This window comes from Monodelphis domestica, chromosome 2 (assembly GCF_027887165.1).
Source record: "Monodelphis domestica isolate mMonDom1 chromosome 2, mMonDom1.pri, whole genome shotgun sequence".
In the NCBI taxonomy this organism is placed as follows: domain Eukaryota; kingdom Metazoa; phylum Chordata; class Mammalia; order Didelphimorphia; family Didelphidae; genus Monodelphis; species Monodelphis domestica.
In genome coordinates, this window is record NC_077228.1 from 109,571,316 (window position 1) to 109,590,210 (window position 18,895).

General features: G+C 44.6%; 1 protein-coding gene across 5 annotated transcripts in view; it reads left to right on the forward strand.

The window, feature by feature from the left end:
• The window catches only part of CNTN2 (contactin 2), a 63,305-nt gene that overhangs the window by 21,656 nt on the left and 22,754 nt on the right, over positions 1 to 18,895 (forward strand). For all 5 annotated transcript variants that reach the window (XM_056815792.1, XM_016430101.2, XM_016430100.2 and 2 more), the window contains exons 3-14: positions 7,735 to 7,879; positions 8,096 to 8,271; positions 9,422 to 9,517; positions 11,176 to 11,385; positions 11,944 to 12,043; positions 12,794 to 12,969; positions 13,978 to 14,114; positions 14,702 to 14,831; positions 16,612 to 16,762; positions 16,967 to 17,094; positions 17,548 to 17,723; positions 18,327 to 18,447. In XM_056815792.1, coding sequence (XP_056671770.1) covers positions 7,735 to 7,879; positions 8,096 to 8,271; positions 9,422 to 9,517; positions 11,176 to 11,385; positions 11,944 to 12,043; positions 12,794 to 12,969; positions 13,978 to 14,114; positions 14,702 to 14,831; positions 16,612 to 16,762; positions 16,967 to 17,094; positions 17,548 to 17,723; positions 18,327 to 18,447 — 1,746 coding nt within the window. The remainder of the gene's footprint in view (positions 1 to 7,734; positions 7,880 to 8,095; positions 8,272 to 9,421; positions 9,518 to 11,175; positions 11,386 to 11,943; positions 12,044 to 12,793; positions 12,970 to 13,977; positions 14,115 to 14,701; positions 14,832 to 16,611; positions 16,763 to 16,966; positions 17,095 to 17,547; positions 17,724 to 18,326; positions 18,448 to 18,895) is intronic.

The window sequence follows — 18,895 nt, forward strand, 5'->3', positions numbered from 1 at the left end:
GTTCAAAACCAGGTTGGGGGGTAGAAATTTGGTCCTTGAGGAAAACATTCCCAATCTTGACAAATTCAGATATTCCTTCCACATCTTGACTTTCCCCATCACAGTGTCAATATATCACAGATAGGAATAAGGAATTAAATGGGATTTTTTTTAAATCCTTGCTTTCCATCTTAGAATTTAATACTGTATATTGGTTCCAAGGCAGAAGAGCTAGATAAGGGCCAGGCAATGGGGATTAAATGACTTGTTCCCGGGTTACTCAGGTAGAAAGTGTTAGATTTGAACCCAGGACGTCCTATGTCTAGACCTGGCTTTCAGTCCACTGAACCACATAGCTGCCCCCTAAATGGGAATTTTGAAATTTTGCAGAAGCCACAGACAACACTAAAAAAGTTTAGAAACTCAGAAATGCATAAAATATATATAGTGTATTGTATAATATCAATAAGTCTTATCTTTTAATTCCATAAATATACACAAATTCTCCATAAAAGAAAAAGAAAAAATTCAGACTTCTCTGGTATGAAGGGAGGGCCAAAAAAAGAGAGAGAAGAACAGGGAAATATTCTTCAACTCCTTTGGTTCCTCTGACGCCCGCTTCTTCCTCCTCCACTAGTTAGGCTAGAGCTTTCGGGCCCTTCCCAAGGCTATTTTTTTGTATCTCAGCAGTTAAGGCTCTTTCTTCTTGAGCTATACCCCCTTCTCCCTTCCCTCAGAGGGGATGTGATTGCTGGACTATCTGACTCTCTCATTGCTTTTCTATATGCCCCAGACCAGTTTGGGGACCAGAACTAGTGAGTTGGTACAAGAAGGAGACTGACTCAAATCTGCAGGAGCCCTCAGCTTTACCTGCCCATCCTCCTCTGCTTCCTAGCCCAAGAGCAGCTAGAGTTGAGATCGTCAGGCTTCAGGCTCGATGGGGAAGGGGGAGCATCCTCTAGGAGAGACTTTCAGGGGAGAGGCTGGTAAGACGGAACCACTGGACTACTCAGCACCTTCCTCTGCTGTAGGGACAACAGGAGGACCTCAGAGCCAAGGGAGACCCCTGCAAGATCATGTGTCCATGGCTAGTGCCTTGAGAGGCAGAGAGGGCATGAGCATTGCTAGTCTCCTCAAGCCATTCCCCCATCTCAGCGCCTCGAGTGTTACTAGGGAAACCAGTTCTTATCTGTCATCTCTAACCTGCAAAGGAGAGGGAGGGTATGGGTGGGAGGTGGAGAAGGGAAGTGGAAATCCTGCCTGGGCTCTCCCAGCATCATCTCCTGGATAGAACAGGTCATAAATAAGGATTTGCTCGTGCTCTCTCTGGATTCCCCATGCTGCCTCCTCTTGCATCCCTGAAGCTTTCATTGACTGCGGTTGAGGCTGAGAGCTCCAATCTATAGATATAAATATGGTGGACACTTGTTGGAGGCTGTGAATGAGTTAGAGATGGAACGGGGAGAGGCGGGATGGAGGAACCAATAGACAAAGAGGACAGTGAACCACTCCAGAATTCTGGAGCTTAGGAGCATGCTTTGTGTAGGGGGGATGCATAAGTGTGTGTCCATGTCCATATACATTATAAGTATGTATAAAAATATGTGGTGAGAGAGAAGTAGGAAGAAACGGGGGGAAATGAGATGTAGATTTTTGGACATAGCTAATATGAGAATTTGTTTCTATTGGATAAGCATACTTATTATATATCTATGATAAATCATATGTATTATATTATTATTATATTATATATCATATTGTTATATATAAATGATAATTCAAAAAGGAATAAATAAAAGAAATGTAGGCAACAAAAAAGTATGTATGTATGTATGTATGTATGCAAAGGGTGTGTATGAATGTATACATCAGTCGGTAAGTGAGAAGGAAAAAGTATACATGTATGTATATATATGGACATACATATATATTGTACTCATTGGGGTTCAGAGCTATGTATATAAGTGCATATAATGGTAATATGTAGAGGTGGGTTTGTGGTAATAATAATAAAAATAATAATGATAGTGAGCATTTATTTTAGCCAGCTCTACAACTAGAAAAGCTCTTGAAAAATATTATTTCACTTAATCCTCACGAAAACCCTTGGAGATAGGTTTTATTATTATTATCTCCACTTTACAAATGAGGAAACTGAGGCAGGCAGCAGTGAAGTATCTTGTCCCCCAGCTTCTTGGTGTCTGAGGCCAAATTTGAAGTTGGATCTTCCCAACTCCAGGTTCAGAGATGCTCTACCCCACTGTACAGCCCAGCTTCCACTATTTTTGGTGGACCAGACCTATGATTTCATTAGTATAGAAAATTCCCAGCTGGAAATTCTCTGTGCCAATGCTGATTAGCAATTGTTGTACAGTTCATAATCTTAGTGAGCTGCCTGGGACCCTACAACTTTTTTGGGGGGTATTTTTATTATGATATTGTGACTGTTTTTCAATTGTTTTCAGTCGTGTCTGGATCTTCCTGATGCTAGTCACAGGATATCTTGGCAAAGATCCTGGAGTGGTTTGCTGTTTCCTTCTCCAGCTCATTTTATGGATAAGGAACTGAGGCAAACAGGGTTAAGTGACTTACCCAGGGTCACCGAGCTACTAAAGTGTCTGAGGTCAGATTTGAACTAAGGAAGGTGAGTCTTCCTGACTCCAGGCTCAGCTCTCTATCCACTGTGCCACCCAGCAGCTAGTGACTTTAAGTGACTTGCCCAGGGTCACACAGAATAGGTACCAAAGTCATTTCTCTGTCTGCTCTTCTCCCCAACTTCTACTAAGATTCACCTCATTTAGGGGCAGCTGGGTTGCTCAGTGGATAGAGAGCCAGGCCTAGAGATGGGAGGTACTGGGTTCCAATCTGGACTCAGACACTTCCCAGCTATGTGATCCTGGGAAAGTCACTTAACCCCCATTGGCTAGCTCTTACCGCTCTTCTGCCTTGGAACCAATACACAGTGGTGATTCTCAGAGGGAAGGGAAGGATTTAAAAAAAGAAAACAAGATTTATTCGGAAATGGATTTTGATCCATGGAAGGGGTTCCCACACTGATGAAATCGTAGACCCTCGGTGTATGTGTGTGTGTTTGTGTCTGTGTGTACAGATGCATGTGCTTGTGTGCAGTGACTGTGAAAAGGGTGTGTGTGTCAGTGTTCACACCCGTGAGTGGGTCTGCGGAGGAAGCAGACAAGACCCTTCTTCATAGAGCAAACGGAGGCGCGATGCTTCCTTCCTCTCCTCTCCCCCTCCCCCCTGCCCAGCCCAGCCCAGCCCAACCCTATTAATAACCATTGACCCCCCGCAGACCTTGGAGACCGAGGCTAGCGATTATTCTAGGATGCTCTCAGCGGCCTGACAGACCTCCCCTTCCCGTCCCCAGCCTGGGGCAGCCTCTTCCCTGCCCTGGGCCACGGTCATTAACTCGGGATTAAGCTGTGCTCTCCAGCCCAGGAGATTGCGTCCCGCCGCCCCACTCAGCCTAGCAAGGACCGGGGGAGGGAGTTTCAAGGGCTCCTTCCTTCTTCTAAGAGCTGCTGAGCAGCTGCCCCCTCCTGCCCAAGGGACCGCGTCTAGGTCTCAGCTGCGAGAGAGCGGGCTAGGAGAGGGGGGCCGGCCCCTCACCCCCTGGAGCTGGGCTGACAGCTGGATATGGGCCGGGAGGGGGGAGCATTAATTGGTTAATAGGGATCCCCCTTCCCCCATCAGCCATCAAGGAGGCACTGAAACCAGCTGCTCTGAGGGGTGGCAGCCAATTAGTGGAGCCTCCTCCTCTCTCCCCTGGACGATAGTGGGGTGGGGCGGAGGAAGGGGGCTTGACACAAGGGGAGGGGAAACCCAGGTTGACGGGAGATCAGCAATGGCTTTTGAGAGTGGAGAGAGCCTTGAGCTAGAAGAGATGGGACTGCCAGATTCCAAGGGGCGTCCTGCCTGGTGCCAGGATCCTGCTTGTTCCAGTTCCACGAGGGACCTTTTCTTTTAACTCTAATTATTATTATTAATTTTAATATAATCTAATTAATTAATAAGAAGAGTCGCCGTAGTTGCATTTATATAGCTCTTGTGGTTGTTCAGGAGTTTAGTCGGGTCCAGTTCTTTGAGACGCCACGGACCAGAACGCTCTTGGGTCTTCCATTGTCTCCTGAAGTCTGTCCAAGTTCATGCTCATTACTTCCATGACACGATCTATCCATCTCACCCTCTGCCGTCCCCTTCTCCGTTAGCCTTCATTCTTGTCCCATCCATCATCAGGGTCTTTTCCGGCCAGTCCTGTCTTCTCATTACGTGGCCAAAGTCTTTCAGCTTCAGCTTCACTCTTCGTCCTTCCAATGAATAGTCGAATTAATTTCTCTTAAGTATCGACTGATTTGATCTCCTTGCTGCTGTCCAAGGAACTCTCAAAAGTCTTCTCCAGCACGGCAGTCCAAAAGGGTCGATTCTGTGGTACTCAGCAATTAAAGACTTAAAAAGCATTTTCCATCTAGTATCTCGTTGGAGACTCACACTAACTTTGTGAGACAGGTGCTGTTACTTATCCCTATTTTACAGATAAAGAAACTGAGGCAGGCAAAGATAAAGTGACTTTTTCAGGGCTACACAGCTACAAAGTATCTGAATCCGGATTAGAACTCAGGTCTTCCGGACTTCACATCCAGGTAAAGACCAGAATCATAACAGTGCTGGGGAGCTGACTCTCACTTTGCAAATACCCCATCCATTGAGAAAAAGAGGCAATTAGAGGTAGGGGGAGTGATGTTGGAGAATCTGGTCTCTAGGGCATTTCTTTATAGAGAAAAAGAAGAAACCTATGCTACAGAGGTGTCAAGCAGGCAGTCACCACACTTTCTCTATGGCTGGACTGGATTAAAATGTGTGTGTGGGAGAATATTCAACAAAATAAATTAAAAAATAACAACATAAATAATGCTAATATGTGGTTTTCTAAGTCAATATTCAACTTTTAGTTTAGATCCTTAAGTAGGGTTTAGTGGTCCTCCATTCTAACTGAGATTGACACAAGTAATTAGCAAGGGTCACACAGATGATGTGTAGTAGAGGTAAGACTTGAACCCAGGTCTTCCTGATTTAAAGTCATCAATATCCACCACACCAGGCTATTTCACCTTCAAAACTTGCCCAGAGTAAAAATCCATGAGCCAACTGGATTTTTTATGACATTTTTTAAATAACAGCACAACTCTCTCATTTAACCAAAGAGGAGTGATGGAGCCCCAGGGGATTAAATGATTTTTTTAACCCTTATTTTCTGTATTCATAACAACTCTAAGACAGAGGACAAGGATTAGACAATCAAGATTAAGTGATTTGTCCTGGATGAATTAGCCATGACTGGCCAAAGTTGAATTCAAGTCTTTCTGACTCCAGAACCAGCATTCTATACACTATGGCACCAACCAGTAGTCTCCTCAGTAGCCTGCTAGCTGTTCCCAGTCCAGCATATCTTTACATGAGTGGAGCCCCACATGTGGAAGGCGCTCATTCCTCATCTTCTCCAAGAATTCTTAGTTTCCTTCAAAGCTTGGCTATGCAGCCACTACATGGCTCCATGGATAGAGCATTATGCCTGGGATCAGGAAGACCTGAGTTCAAATATGACCTCCCCTTGCTGTGTGATCCTGGGCAAGTCACTTAACCTGTTGACCAGTTTTCTTGCCTATAAATAAGCATAATATTTATAATATTTTATATTATTAAATTTATTATATAATATTTTATAGTTTTGTTTTATATTATAGTTATTATATTCTGTAATGTTTTATTTATATTATTGTATTTATTATTTTGTTCCATTACATTTATAATTATATAATAAGATCATAATAGAGCCCACCTCCCAGGGTTGTTGTGAGGATCAAATGAGATAATAACTGCACAAAGTCTAGCATGTGGTTGGCATTATATGAATGTTAGCTCTTAACCCATCTCCTAAGTCTCTTCCTCTTGAAATCGCTTTGTGTTTACTTGAGGACATGTTGTCACGGCACACACATACCCCTCCCCTAGAATATAAGTTCCTTGAGGCCAGCAGCTGCTTAATTTTTGTATTTGTATCCCTTGTACCTAGCACAGCATCTGGCACATAGACCTTTCTTTGGTCCAAACCTATAATGACATCAGTGTAAAAAAGTCACCAAGTAGGCGCTTCATCCGTGTTTGTTGGCTCTCATTCATCCATAGTCACATAGCTAAGTGTTATTGAGCTAAAGCTATTCCTTATCCTAAAGTCCTTTTGGTATTAGAAAAGAGAAGATTTAAGGAGATCCACTAGGTGATTTCAAGTATTTGAAGGCCTGTCCCCTGGAAGAGGTTTGCAACTTATTCTGCTTGGACCCACAAGGTGGAGAGAGGAGAAGTTACAGAGGCCAGGAGATCTGATGTAATGAAAATCTTTCTTTCTTTAAAAAAAAACAAAAACAAAAACCCTTTCCTTCCCTCTGAGAATCACTACTGTGTATTGGTTCCAAGGCAGAAGAGTGGTAAGGGCTAGCCAATGGGGGTTAAGTGACTTGCCCAGGGTCACACAGCTGGGAAGTGTCTGAGTCCAGATTGGAACCCAGGACCTCCCATCTCTGGGTCTGACTCTCAATCCATTGAGCCACCCAGCTGTCCCTATTGAAAAACGTACTAACAATTTGACCCATCCAAAGGCAGAACAGACTGACTCGGGGAGCAATGAAAGACTTCCCCTCAGTGTAGGGGTCTTGGAGCAAAGACTGGACCTTGCTGAGGGATGTTTGTTCAGCGAGGGGCTGGACAGTCAGGAAATCTTTGTAGCCCACTTAAACTCTGAGATTCTGTGATGCTATGACTGAAGTTTCAGTCTTGGCTCTGCTGCTCACTAGCTATACGATTTGGGGGATTAACTAGTCTCAATTTCCTCATTTGTAAAATGGGAACAGGAAAAACTAGATTGTTATAAGACTCAACTGAGAAAAGTGCATTCGTAACTGTAAAGAGTGGTCTCTTTATATGTGTGTCTGTGCATAAGCTATTATTGGTAGTGTTTGCATGATGATTTTGTTTCCAAATACCCTGTAATCTATCCTTCAGGTCCAGCCAAAAATTCCAAACCCTGATTCTTTACCAGTTCTCTCTGTCTGCCTCTCTGTCTCTTTCTATCTCTCTCTCCCTCCCTCTCTGTCTGTCTCTGTCTCCATCTTTCTATCTGTCTGTCTCTCTGTCTCTATCTCTCTCTTTCTCCCTCTGTCTCCACCTCTCTATTTCTATCTGTCTGTCTCTGTCTCTCTCTTTCTCCCTCTATCTCTGTCTCCATCTCTCTATTTCTGTCTGCCTGTCTCTGCCTCTGTCTCACACAAACACACAGAGAGAGAACAATATCTGAACAGGACTGCCTTCTATCTTAATAGAATGGAAACAATACAAACTGTGGGTTTGAGTCCTTTAATGTTTATTATCTACATTCCCTTAGACAAGTCATCTAATTGCTTCGGTGTCCGTTTCCTCTTCTTTAAAATGAGCAGGTTGGTCTCTGAGGTCTCCTCAAAGTCAGTGACCCTATGATCCTTAACAAGTGGTCAAGAAGTTTCCATTGAAAATCTTCAGGGATTCTGGGGCAACTCATTCTACTTTTGGACACTCCGCTTGCTAAGAAGCTAGTCTTTAGATAGAACCCAAATCCTCCTCTCTCTAGACCAGACTGGCCTCATTGGGAGCAATGAGAGTTTTGGCTCCACTCCCAAGTCTCTATGATTGCTCTTCCCACATTTCCAGCTTGGAATCCAGCCCAGGGCTCTCCTACCATCTTTGGGCCTATCTTTGAGGACCAGCCTGTCAGCTCCTTGTTCCCTGAAGAGTCATCAGAAGAGAAGATAGCACTGGCCTGCCGTGCCCGGGCAAGTCCTCCAGCTACATACAGGTGAGATGCCCTATTCCTAGGCTTGGGTCACAGGTAGTTCCAAGCAACAGATACATTCTCTCCCTTAAAAACAATACCAAACCATGCATGAGAACTGTGCTAAAGTCCAAGTCACAGAGCCCTTTGAGGTCAGAGATAGCCTGTTCCCTAGAGCCAAAAAGAGCCCTGGCTCAGAAGGAGACACTCATCAGCCCTTCTCTTCTTCATTATTAACAGGTGGAAGATGAATGGTACTGAGATGAAGCTGGAGCAGGATCCCCACTACCAGCTGGTTGGAGGCAATCTGGTCATCATGAACCCCACCAAAGCCAAGGATGCTGGTGTGTACCAGTGCCTGGCCTCCAACCCAGTAGGCACAGTGGTCAGCAGAGAAGCTGTGCTCCGCTTTGGCTGTAAGTCTTGATAGGTCTAAGGGAGAAGGGAGAGATGGATGACCTCAGAAAGATCATGTGGGCATAGCATGGCTTTGGGATGGGCTGTGCACATCAGGACCAGACTTACTTGTTGATAGGGTATGACAGGAAGGCCAGCTACCCCCAAAATGCCACTTTAAAGGGAATAGGACACTGAACTTGGAGTCAGCAAATGTAGGTTTGAATCTTGGCTCTGAGGCTAGATAGGTGACCTTATCTCAGCCTCAGTTTCCTTATCTGTAAAATGGGAATGATAATAGCACTTAAAACAAGGTTGTTATGAGAATAAAATGAGATAATATATGTAAAGATATTTGCAAACCTTCAAAGTGTTATTATATAGGGCAATTAGATGGCTCAGTGGATTAAGAGGTCCTGAGTTCAAATCTAGCCTCAGACTTCCTAGCTTTGTGACCTTAGGCAAGTCATTTAACCCCCATTGCCTAGCCCTTACCACTCTTCTGCCTTCAAACCAATATATATAGTATAGATTCTAAAATAGAATTTTAAGTGTTATATAAAAGCTAGCTATTGCTATCATAAGTATGTCCTTGGGGTTAAACATTGTCCTCTCGTTGCTGCCCAGCCTAGGCAAATTCTTCCTTCTACTCTGTGTACCTACCAGTGAGAAAATCTAGAATGGAGTTTAAGTCTTAAACATCTCTAGGCACAGAGAACATTCTTCCCACCAATTTTCACCAAGTGGCATTAACTTCTCACGAATAGTGGATGAGGTCAGTCTATCTCCTGGAAAGAGTAAAATGTCAAATCACTAACACCTTAGTATAATTCATATCTTTTCCTCTGCAAAGCCTTGAAAGGAAAAAAAAGAGGGATAAAAAATATCCAGTGTCACGCAGGTGGTGACAGAGCTGGGACTTCCACTTAAGTCCTTTAGTCAAATAATAACACCTTAAATTTGGAAATCAAAAAATGTTTTAAAATATTTACAAGTAATCAGAAAATATCTAATGAAATAAATACTTCAAAATAATAAATAACAGCATTTTTCTACTGTACCCCACAGCCTTCCATGGTAAGAGCATGAACAAGGGCTGATTCCTGAGGTCAGAGACTCTGAGATCTGGGACAGTGGAAAATGGTAATGACCCCTGTTGTTGTCTCCTAGTTTTGCAGGAATTCTCCAAGGAAGAAAGAGATCCTGTGAAAACCCATGAGGGCTGGGGAGTGATGTTGCCCTGCAATCCACCTGCCCACTACCCAGGTGAGTCATCCAGTCCTTCATGCCTGAGACAAGAAATAAAATCAGATACATTGCTTGGTTGGTACTCTTGGAAAGATGGCATGTTGAAGGGGAAGGAGAGAAGGGATAGAGGCTCAGGCTTTCCCCTTGGGAGCATAGTTCCAGGTTCCTTCAATTCTAGTGTCACAATGAGGCAGTTAGATTGCTGGATCTGGAGTTAGGAAAACAGGGTTTGAGTCTTGCTTCAGACCTTTAATCCCCTCTAAACCTACATCCTCATCTATAAAATGGGGATCATGGTACCTACCTCACAAGATTATTGGGAGGATCAAATGAGACAAAATGAAAAACATATATAAATGTCAGCTATTATAATGACCAATCACCACCTTCTTCACAAATTGATCCTCCATAACTGGTTGCCACCCTACCTTTCCATCATTCTCTCTCATTACTTCCCTTCATGAACTCCATACTCCAGCCAAACTCGGCAACTTTCTGCATTTCTGCCACCACCACTACCACCACCTTGCACACTGTAGTTTCCCACCTCTCTGCCTTTGCTCATGCTATCCCCTATGCCCAGAGTATTCTCCCTCCCCTCTTTGTCTGTCGAATAAATCTTTTATATAGCAATCAAATTCCATCTCATCTAAGAGGCCTTCTTGAATCCTGTCAGTAAATTACTTACCCACTTAGACTTCAACATAGCAGAAAATGGGGGCAGCTAGGTGGCTGAGTAGATAGTTAAGCCTGGAGATAGGAGGCCCTGGTTTCAAATAAGGCCTCAGACACTATCTAGCTATCAACTCCAATTGTCTATCCTTACTGTTCTTCTGCTTCCTTGGAATACATACTTAATATGGATTCTAAGACAAAAGGTAAGGATTTTGGGGGGGGGGGTGGAAATTATAGCAAGAATGAATAAATAAAAGCTGGACCTAGAGTCAGGACATCCTGAGTTCTAATCCAGTCTCAGACATTTACTAGCTGTGTGACCATGGATCAGCCACTTATCTGATGTTTGCCTCAGTTTCCTCAACTGTAAAATGGGACTAATAATAGCACCCATGGGCCAGGGTTGTTGGGAAGATCCAGGGAGATAATATTTGCAAAGCACATAATGCTTATTACCTTCCTTCTCTTTATTCTTTGCCATCATCCAGCACCTACTGTGTTGTCTCTCACCTCGGTGTCTTTGCTCCCACCTTATAGTGGTCACGTGAGGGTCTTAAGGGCAGTGGCTTTTTTGGTCCTGTATTTTGGAGGCGGAATCATAGATTGCTGGTTTTGACAGCAGAGGGTCTCAGTTCCAAACCCAAGACTGTTCCTTATTATGTGAGACTGGACAGGTCACTTTTCCTCTCTGGTTCTTAGTTTTCTTTATCTATAAAATGAGGATTTGGGACGAGTTGAGAGTTAGGGTCCTTCCTGATCCGAAGCTATGAACCTCTGGTTTTCAGCACCCAGAACAGCGCTTTTTTACTTAGCGTTTCTAACAGCTAAAATGAGGTGAACTGTTGAATAGCTCTCTCTTTGAGCAGCCAAGAGCAATGACCGAATGAATCCTATCCTCATAACCCCTCTCCCCTGCCCAGGTGTTACATGTTGTGCATCCAGAGAAAAGTCCCTTAGCTCTGCTCAGGTGGCACAACTCCCTCCCTATCTCCCCACCTCAGGTCTGTCCTACCGCTGGCTTCTCAATGAATTCCCCAATTTCATCCCTACTGATGGGCGGCACTTTGTGTCCCAGACAACGGGAAACCTGTACATCGCCAGGACAAATGCCTCTGACCTGGGCAACTACTCCTGCCTGGCCACCAGCCACATGGACTTCATAACCAAGAGTGTCTTTAGCAAGTTTGCCCAACTCAACCTGGCTGCAGAAGGTCAGGCTCAGGGAACCTGGCACATGTGGAAGGAGGGGATGGATTGTGGGAGGGACAGGGAGTAACTGCGGAGGATGGAAAGGAGACCCTCTGGAGCAGACCAGTCACCCCCTTGGTAGGATCTGGCCCCCTTTTGCAGCTTTGTCCTTCCTTGGCTAAAGAGCAAATTTCTCCATAATGCCTTTGGCATATGTCCCACTGCCTACACCCACCCCCACCCCCAGGAGAATTCAGCCCCAGGAAGAGGGAAGATAAATCCTCTGAGAAGAGTACCTGCCTCCCTCTGGAAAGCTCCCTAACCTCCTGCCCTAGGAGTTAAACTAGGTCATATGCTCCACCCCCACCCCCCACTCTCATACATAGGAACAAATGAGATAATATGAAAAAAGTTCTTTGTGTACCATAAATCTCTTTACAAATTGCTAGTTATTATTATTATCAGAACAACAACAATAATAATAACAATCCACTCAGCCTGATTTCTCAGCACGGGGGAGATCCAAAACTGTGGGTTCAGGGGGCTCATTGGCATCTCATTTGCATGGCTCCTCCCTCTAGACTCCCGTCCATCTCCACCCAGCATCAAGGCCAGATTCCCCTTGGAGACCTATGCACTGGTTGGACAGCAGGTCACCCTGGAGTGCTTTGCTTTTGGGAAGTGAGTAATGGCAAAGGGGGATGGAGTTCACTAACCAAAGCCCCTCCCCAGTCCTTGGGATTCAGCATGATTTCTTTATTCCTTACATCCATTTCTTACAAGCCATTAGTGCTCAGTGGCACCTTAGCCTCCATTAGTCCCTCTGTTAGCCAGCATCGCCTTGGAAAGCTAGAGATTAGGTCACTGAGGGACAAGATGATGAGGGGCAGGAGGCAAGAGGTAGGAAAATGGTGCACATGGAGAAGCGTTGTGAAGGGGGGACACCATGGAGGGGGAAGGGGACTGAGCATGGATTGGAGTGTGGCAATGTAGACAAACTTTATGAACCTACCTTTTGCCTAGGACTGTCTCTGATCCTGTGGTCAGGACCAAGGAAAGAGGAAGGGAGAAGGCAGGGAGAGAAAGGAAATGGGCATCTAATGCACTGAAGCATCCCTTCCTAGTCCTTCCCTCTCTGCCTCCTGTGCCTACTGTATGTAGGGAGTTAGAAATTTGTCTTGACTAGTTCTGCCTCCCACTTCTGGATTCTGTTCTCTCCTGAGCCCCAGCCCAGGCTCACAGCCTCCCTCCTCCCATCTCTCTAGTCTGAGGGGCTTCTCCCCCCCAACCCCTGGTCCCCAAATTCTGTAAGTCAGTACTACAGAGGACATGAGTAGAGATGGAGGAGGTTGGGAGCAGAGGGGAGGAGAGAAGGTTCTGTGCTCCAGCTCCCTTCCTGGCATTTCCTCCCACCCTACTTCCTCCTACCAGCCCTGTCCCTCGAATCAAATGGAGAAAAATGGATGACTCATTGCCCCCACAATGGGCCACTGCTGAGCCCACACTGCAGATCCCCAGCATCAGCTTTGAGGATGAAGGCACCTACGAGTGTGAAGCAGAGAACATCAAAGGACGGGACATTGCCAAGGGCCGAATCATTGTGCAGGGTAAGGAGCCAAGGGCATTCCCCAGTACTCAAAGCTTCTTCCTCAAGAGCCCCTGATGTCTGGTTATAGCTAAGAGGTTCCTGATGGGTTCTGTTCATCCCAGAGTACTGAGTGCTCAGAGATGAGTGGTGGGGCCATGGTTGAGGAGACATCTAGCCAAGGGGCTTGCCTTTTCACCTGATCCAACTTAGAAAGGAGCCCTGAAAGCATTAAAGGTAGGACTCTAAGAAGTAGCAGCATCCTTGCAGAATTGTTACAATGTAAGGCACATAAATACTGTTTTGAAAATTATAGACTACTACATAAATGTCAGCTTTTATTACAATGATAGAGGCAAAGTGATTAAATGGATGCATAGCTCAACATTGAAGTCAAGAAGACCCAAGTTCAAATCCTGCCTCTTGACATATGCCAGCTGTTTGATCCTGGACAAGTCATTTAACGTCTTAGTGCTCAGCACAGTGCCTGAAATATAGTAGATGCTTAATAAATGCTACTGAGTGATGTCTTTAATATCTACTAAAGTCACTTCTATAAGTTTATAAAACTATAAATTATAAAACTATATACCTTAAAGGAATTTTGCCTCACCATGGAGTTCTCTATACCAGTGAAATCATAGGTTCAGAACCACTGATAACAATTATGATTTTTGTTCTGGAAACAACTACAAAATACGAACCCTAAAAATATCTACTTCCTCCATCCCCCTAGTCTGGTTGCATTTTATTCCCTAAATATGCTATTGGTGCCCTCTGCTGTCTAGCATGAGCACTACAGCACTAAAGTTTCTCCTCTTTCCCTCCCTTCCCCCCCTCTCCCTCTGCCTCTCTGTCTCTGTCTCTTTCTGTCTCTGTCTATCTGTCTATCTGTCTCTCTGTCTCTGTCTGTCTCTCTGCTTTGCCTCTGTCTCTCTCTCTCTCTCTCTCTCTCTCTCTCTCTCTCTCTCTCTCTCTCTCTCTCTCTCTCTCTCTCTCTCTCTCTCTCTCTCTCGTCTCCCTCCAACAGCTAAACCCGAGTGGCTCAAGGTAATCTCAGACAGCGAGGCTGACATTGGCTCCAATCTGCACTGGGGCTGTGCAGCTGCTGGCAAGCCTAGGCCCATAGTTCGGTGGCTCCGGAATGGGGATCCCCTGCTCTCCCAGGTAAGCTTGACTCTGAAGAACTGGGACCCTCTAGAATATCTTCCTGAGACTCATCTAAGACAGCTCCACCTGCTGCCTGAGTTAAACCCCCCAACTTAGTAGACCATTAAGCCCAGGTTTCTGAGTTTTCCTGGCACATAGGCACTTACCTACTTCTTCACTGGCTCCTGGCCATAAACAAGTACTGAGTGGTCAAGAAGAGAAGGCCCATCCTATGGTATAGTCTAAAGATGCATAGGTTGAAGTCTATGGTTCTAGTTCTTCTACTAAATAGCTCTGTCACCCTGGACAATTCACTTATTTCTCAGCCTCAGTTTCCTTATCTGAAAAAAGTAAAGAGTAGAATTGAATTATCCTTCTAGTTCTAAGCTTTGTGACTTGATTCCTTAAGGGCTTGACCTTATCCAGAATGACCTAAAAATAGTGCCCAATGCTATCTTCCAATGTCTGATATCTACTGATGTCTTCCAATGGTCCTAAACATTTCATCAGTGTCTCAGACCCTGGTCCTTCAGTTCTAGTTCTTTTGTGGCTCTGTGTTCTCTTTCACTTCTGAATCTGTTCTCCCATCTTGGTTTGTCACACAGAACCGTGTGGAGATTTCTGGTGGGGACTTGAAATTCTCCAAGCTGGTCCTGGAAGATTCTGGCATGTACCAGTGTGTGGCAGAAAACAAGCATGGTACCATCTATGCCAGTGCAGAACTAGCAGTACAAGGTAAGAACTACTACCTGTCAGTCTTACTCCTTTTGTCCAGGGAAGAAGGAAAATTTTGTGGTCCAGAAAATGTTCAATAACTTTTCTTTTTTAAAAACCCTTATATCATCCTATCTTAGAACTGATACCAAGTATTAATTCCAAGGTAGAAAAGCAATTGGACTTAAGTGACTTGCCCAGAGTCACACAGCTAGAAAGTGTGAGGCTAGATTTGAACTGAGAACCTCCCAGTATGCATCTCTATTCACTGAGCCACTCAGCTACCCCAGTAATTTTCCCAATGCAAAAAGTTGCACAGACAGAATCAGAGACCAAGATTCTAGGAGTTGTGGTTTCACAAAAGAAATTTGACTGAATAAATGCATGTAGGTACTAATCATTTGCTAAATTCTAACACTTCTGAGTAGAGAATTTTTTAAATATTGAGAATAAAATAAGAATGTTAAGAAAATAGACTTCAAATAGAAAAAGGAAATATTCACCCCCTCTATCCCATGTCCTATTGATTCTTACTTTGCAAATATCACTAGCATCTACTAGCTTCTAATATTGTAGCCTATAAGAGGACTGATCAGTTGGTGCCTTCACCTCTAATCTCCCATCCTCTAAACTATCCTGCAACCAGATCTCTTTCTAAACACTACTTTGGGATATGTCACATTCCTCATCAAAATGTTCAGTGGCTTCCCAGAATCAGCAGAAGGAAACCTGTCCTTTTTAATGTGACTTTCTGAGATCTTCGCTATCTAACTCTAGCCTACCCTCCAGGCTTTATCTCCTCAATTGCAGCTAGGTGGAGCAGAGAATAAAGTGCCAGACCTGGAATCAGAAAGACTCATCTTCCTGGGTTCAAATCTGACTTCAGACGCTAACTACTTGTATGACCCTGGGCAAATCACTTTAACTCTATTTGCCTCAGTTTCCTCATCTGTCAAGTGAGCTCAAAGGGAAATGGCAAACCACTTCAGTATCTTTGCCAAGAAAATCCTAAATGGCATCACAAAAAGTTGGACCCAACTGAAAATCAACTGAACAAATTCCCCAAGAGGAATATACTACAACAGTATTCTACTCCTTCTTATATAACTCTTTACATGTTACCAACTCCTTCCCTTCATGATGGTTGGAATTCCCTTGCTCCTAATCTGCTTTTATTCAAATACTTAAAGTTCCAACTAAAATCCTGCCTCCTTCATGAAGCCTTCCCTGATCACTCTAGGCAATGATGATCTCTCCCTTCCTTGGACTCTCCTATAGCACTGAATAATAACCTGAATTAGAAATCCCAAATTCTTAAGAGTTTGCAGGGCCTCTCTGAGAGGCCATCTGGTTCAAAGAGTATCTGCTTGAGAAGCCTGTCTGCAGTGTTCCTAACAAGTGCTCATCCAACTTTCCCTTGACTGTCTCAAGGGATTGGGAACCCATTACCTATTGAGTCAAAACACCTCACTTTTGGATACCTCCAGTCAGGAAGTTTGTGGGGTTTTTTTAAACCCTTACCTTCCATCTTGGAATCAATACTGTGTATTGGTTCCAAATCAGAAGAGTAGTAAGGGCTGGGCATTGGGGGCTAAGTGACTTGCCCAAGGTCACACAGCTAGGAAGAGTCTGAGACCAGATTGGAACCCAGGACCTCCCGTCTTTAGGCCTGACTCAATCCATTGAGCCACCCAGCTGCCCCCAGGAAGTTTGTTTTTATATTAAGAATTGAATTGAATTACCTGCTTCAAGTAGTTTTCACCACAGGAGCTCTGACTATAAAAATCTTTTTTCTTTCCAGCTTTTGCTCCTGATTTCCGGCTGAATCCAGTAAAGCGTTTGATCCCAGCTGCTCGAGGAGGAGAAGTCATCATTCCATGCCAGCCCAGGTCAGCTCCAAAGTCCATTGTGCTCTGGAGCAAAGGGACTGAAATCTTAGTCAACAGCAGCAGGTATGAGTTTCCTGGACAGTTCTTCCTCCTCTTCCTTCCTCACCTACTTCCTCTTCTTCATCCTTCCTCACACCTCCTCTTCATTCTCTGGCTCCTTGTTGTTTTCCTCCTCTTAGTTCTCAGGAGTCAATGCTCAGACTTTCAATGCTAGGGTATCCTTAGAGCAGCCACTCTCTAGCCTTCTTCATTCTGTCTCTAATACAGAGTGACCATTACCCCAGATGGTACTTTGATCCTTCGGAACATCAGTCGGTCAGATGAAGGGAAATATACCTGCTTTGCAGAGAACTTCATGGGCAAAGCCAACAGCACTGGCATCCTCTCTGTCCGAGGTAGGAACCACAAGGAAAGCCAGGAAGGAGGGACAATCCTGCTACTATATTAATATGGTGATCACCAATTCAATTCAGTTCAATAAACATTTATTAAGCACCTGATCTATACAAGGCACCACCATCAGTTGGTGTAGACCTACCATAGGGTGTCACCTCTCCGGGCAGTCCTACTTCTGGATTCTATCCTTGGTTTTCTGTCCTCCTGGGTTGGTTCTGGGGCTGACCCAGGGATTGTTTTTGACATGGGACCACCATATCCTTTCCCAAATCCAGACCCTAACTTCCCAAGTTGTATGAAGCAAGAGTATCAATTTCCAGAACTGTTTCAGTCCCGCTTCTGGGGCTGATGGCATATCCTCCCACCCTGCCCTGCTCCTGATGACACAGGCTCAGACATATGCTTATCCCACTCTGCCTGGGCTCCCCCTACTCCCCCAATCCCCTTGTCAGATGCCACCAAGATCACCTTGGCACCATCCAGCGCTGACATCAATCTGGGTGAGAACCTGACTCTGCAGTGCCATGCCTCCCACGACCCTACCATGGACCTCACCTTCACCTGGTCCCTAGACGGCTTCCCCATTGACTTTGATAAGTCTGGTGGCCACTACCGGAGAGCCAACTTGGTGAGTCCTAGGGCCAAGGGCCATTCTCTATAACCCCTTCCCACTCCTGAGAAGCCCAGGGAAACAAGGCCACTGCTCCCAGCCCTCAGTCCCCTGACTGCCTAGATGGAATCCTGGGTCTGATATCTATTAACTGCATGATTATGGGTAAGTCACTCAATTTCTGAGTCTTAGTTTCCTCATCTCTTAAAAAAAAAAGATTAGTCATACTTGTACTACCTCCCTCACAGGATTGTTATTTTAGGTTATAGAAAAGTGAGTTTCTAGCATCAAAATACTTATGTGTATTTTGTGTATTTATCTATGGTTTGAGATTGTTTGTATCATCACAACACTGTGTTTCCCTCCCCCCTCCCTGTATTTCCATATTTTATTCTTAAATACTTTCCCATATGTAATTTCATTTCATCCTGGGTAGTATGAATCTCTCCACTGACCAGACAAGGAAACTGAGTCCTGCAGAGATTCATAAACTTTCCTTAGGTCGTTTAAGGGCCTGGACTGAAACTGAACACAGATGCTCTGCCTCCTAGCCCAGGGCTCTTTTGGCTTTTGAATTTCTTTCTCTGACCTTGACTCCTTCCCTGTCTCTCCTCTGTGCAGAAGGAGACAATAGGAGACCTGACAATTCTGAATGCCCAGCTGCGCCATGGAGGGAAGTATACGTGTATGGCCCAGACCGTGGTAGACAGCACATCAGAGACAGCCACCCTCCTAGTCCGAGGTGACTGATACCCCTTGATCTGCTTACTCCTGGACCCCCGTCCCCCAGAGCCAATCCCATCCTAATATCTCCACTCTTCCCTCCACAGTTTCTTCTATGGGATCCTTGATGAGCCTTTAGAATAGGGTATTCCCATTGCTTTTCATTTATCCCACAAAGGAGAAAATCTCATTTTTCTAGGGATGACAATTTTTTAGAATTTTAATTTGCTTTGTTAATGAGTTAAGACTTGGGGAGACAACTTGCATATAATGTAGTATGCAGGGTCCTGTATCCTGGATGAATCTCTCCCAGCCCTTTTCAGGACTTAGTCTGGGGACTGGGTCATGTACCCACTACCCAACACAACTACATATCCACTGTTTCTTTCTTCCCAAACACCACTTAAAGCATCCTAGCTGTGCCCTCCTTCTAATGACCTATCAAAGCATTTCACTCATTCAGGAGA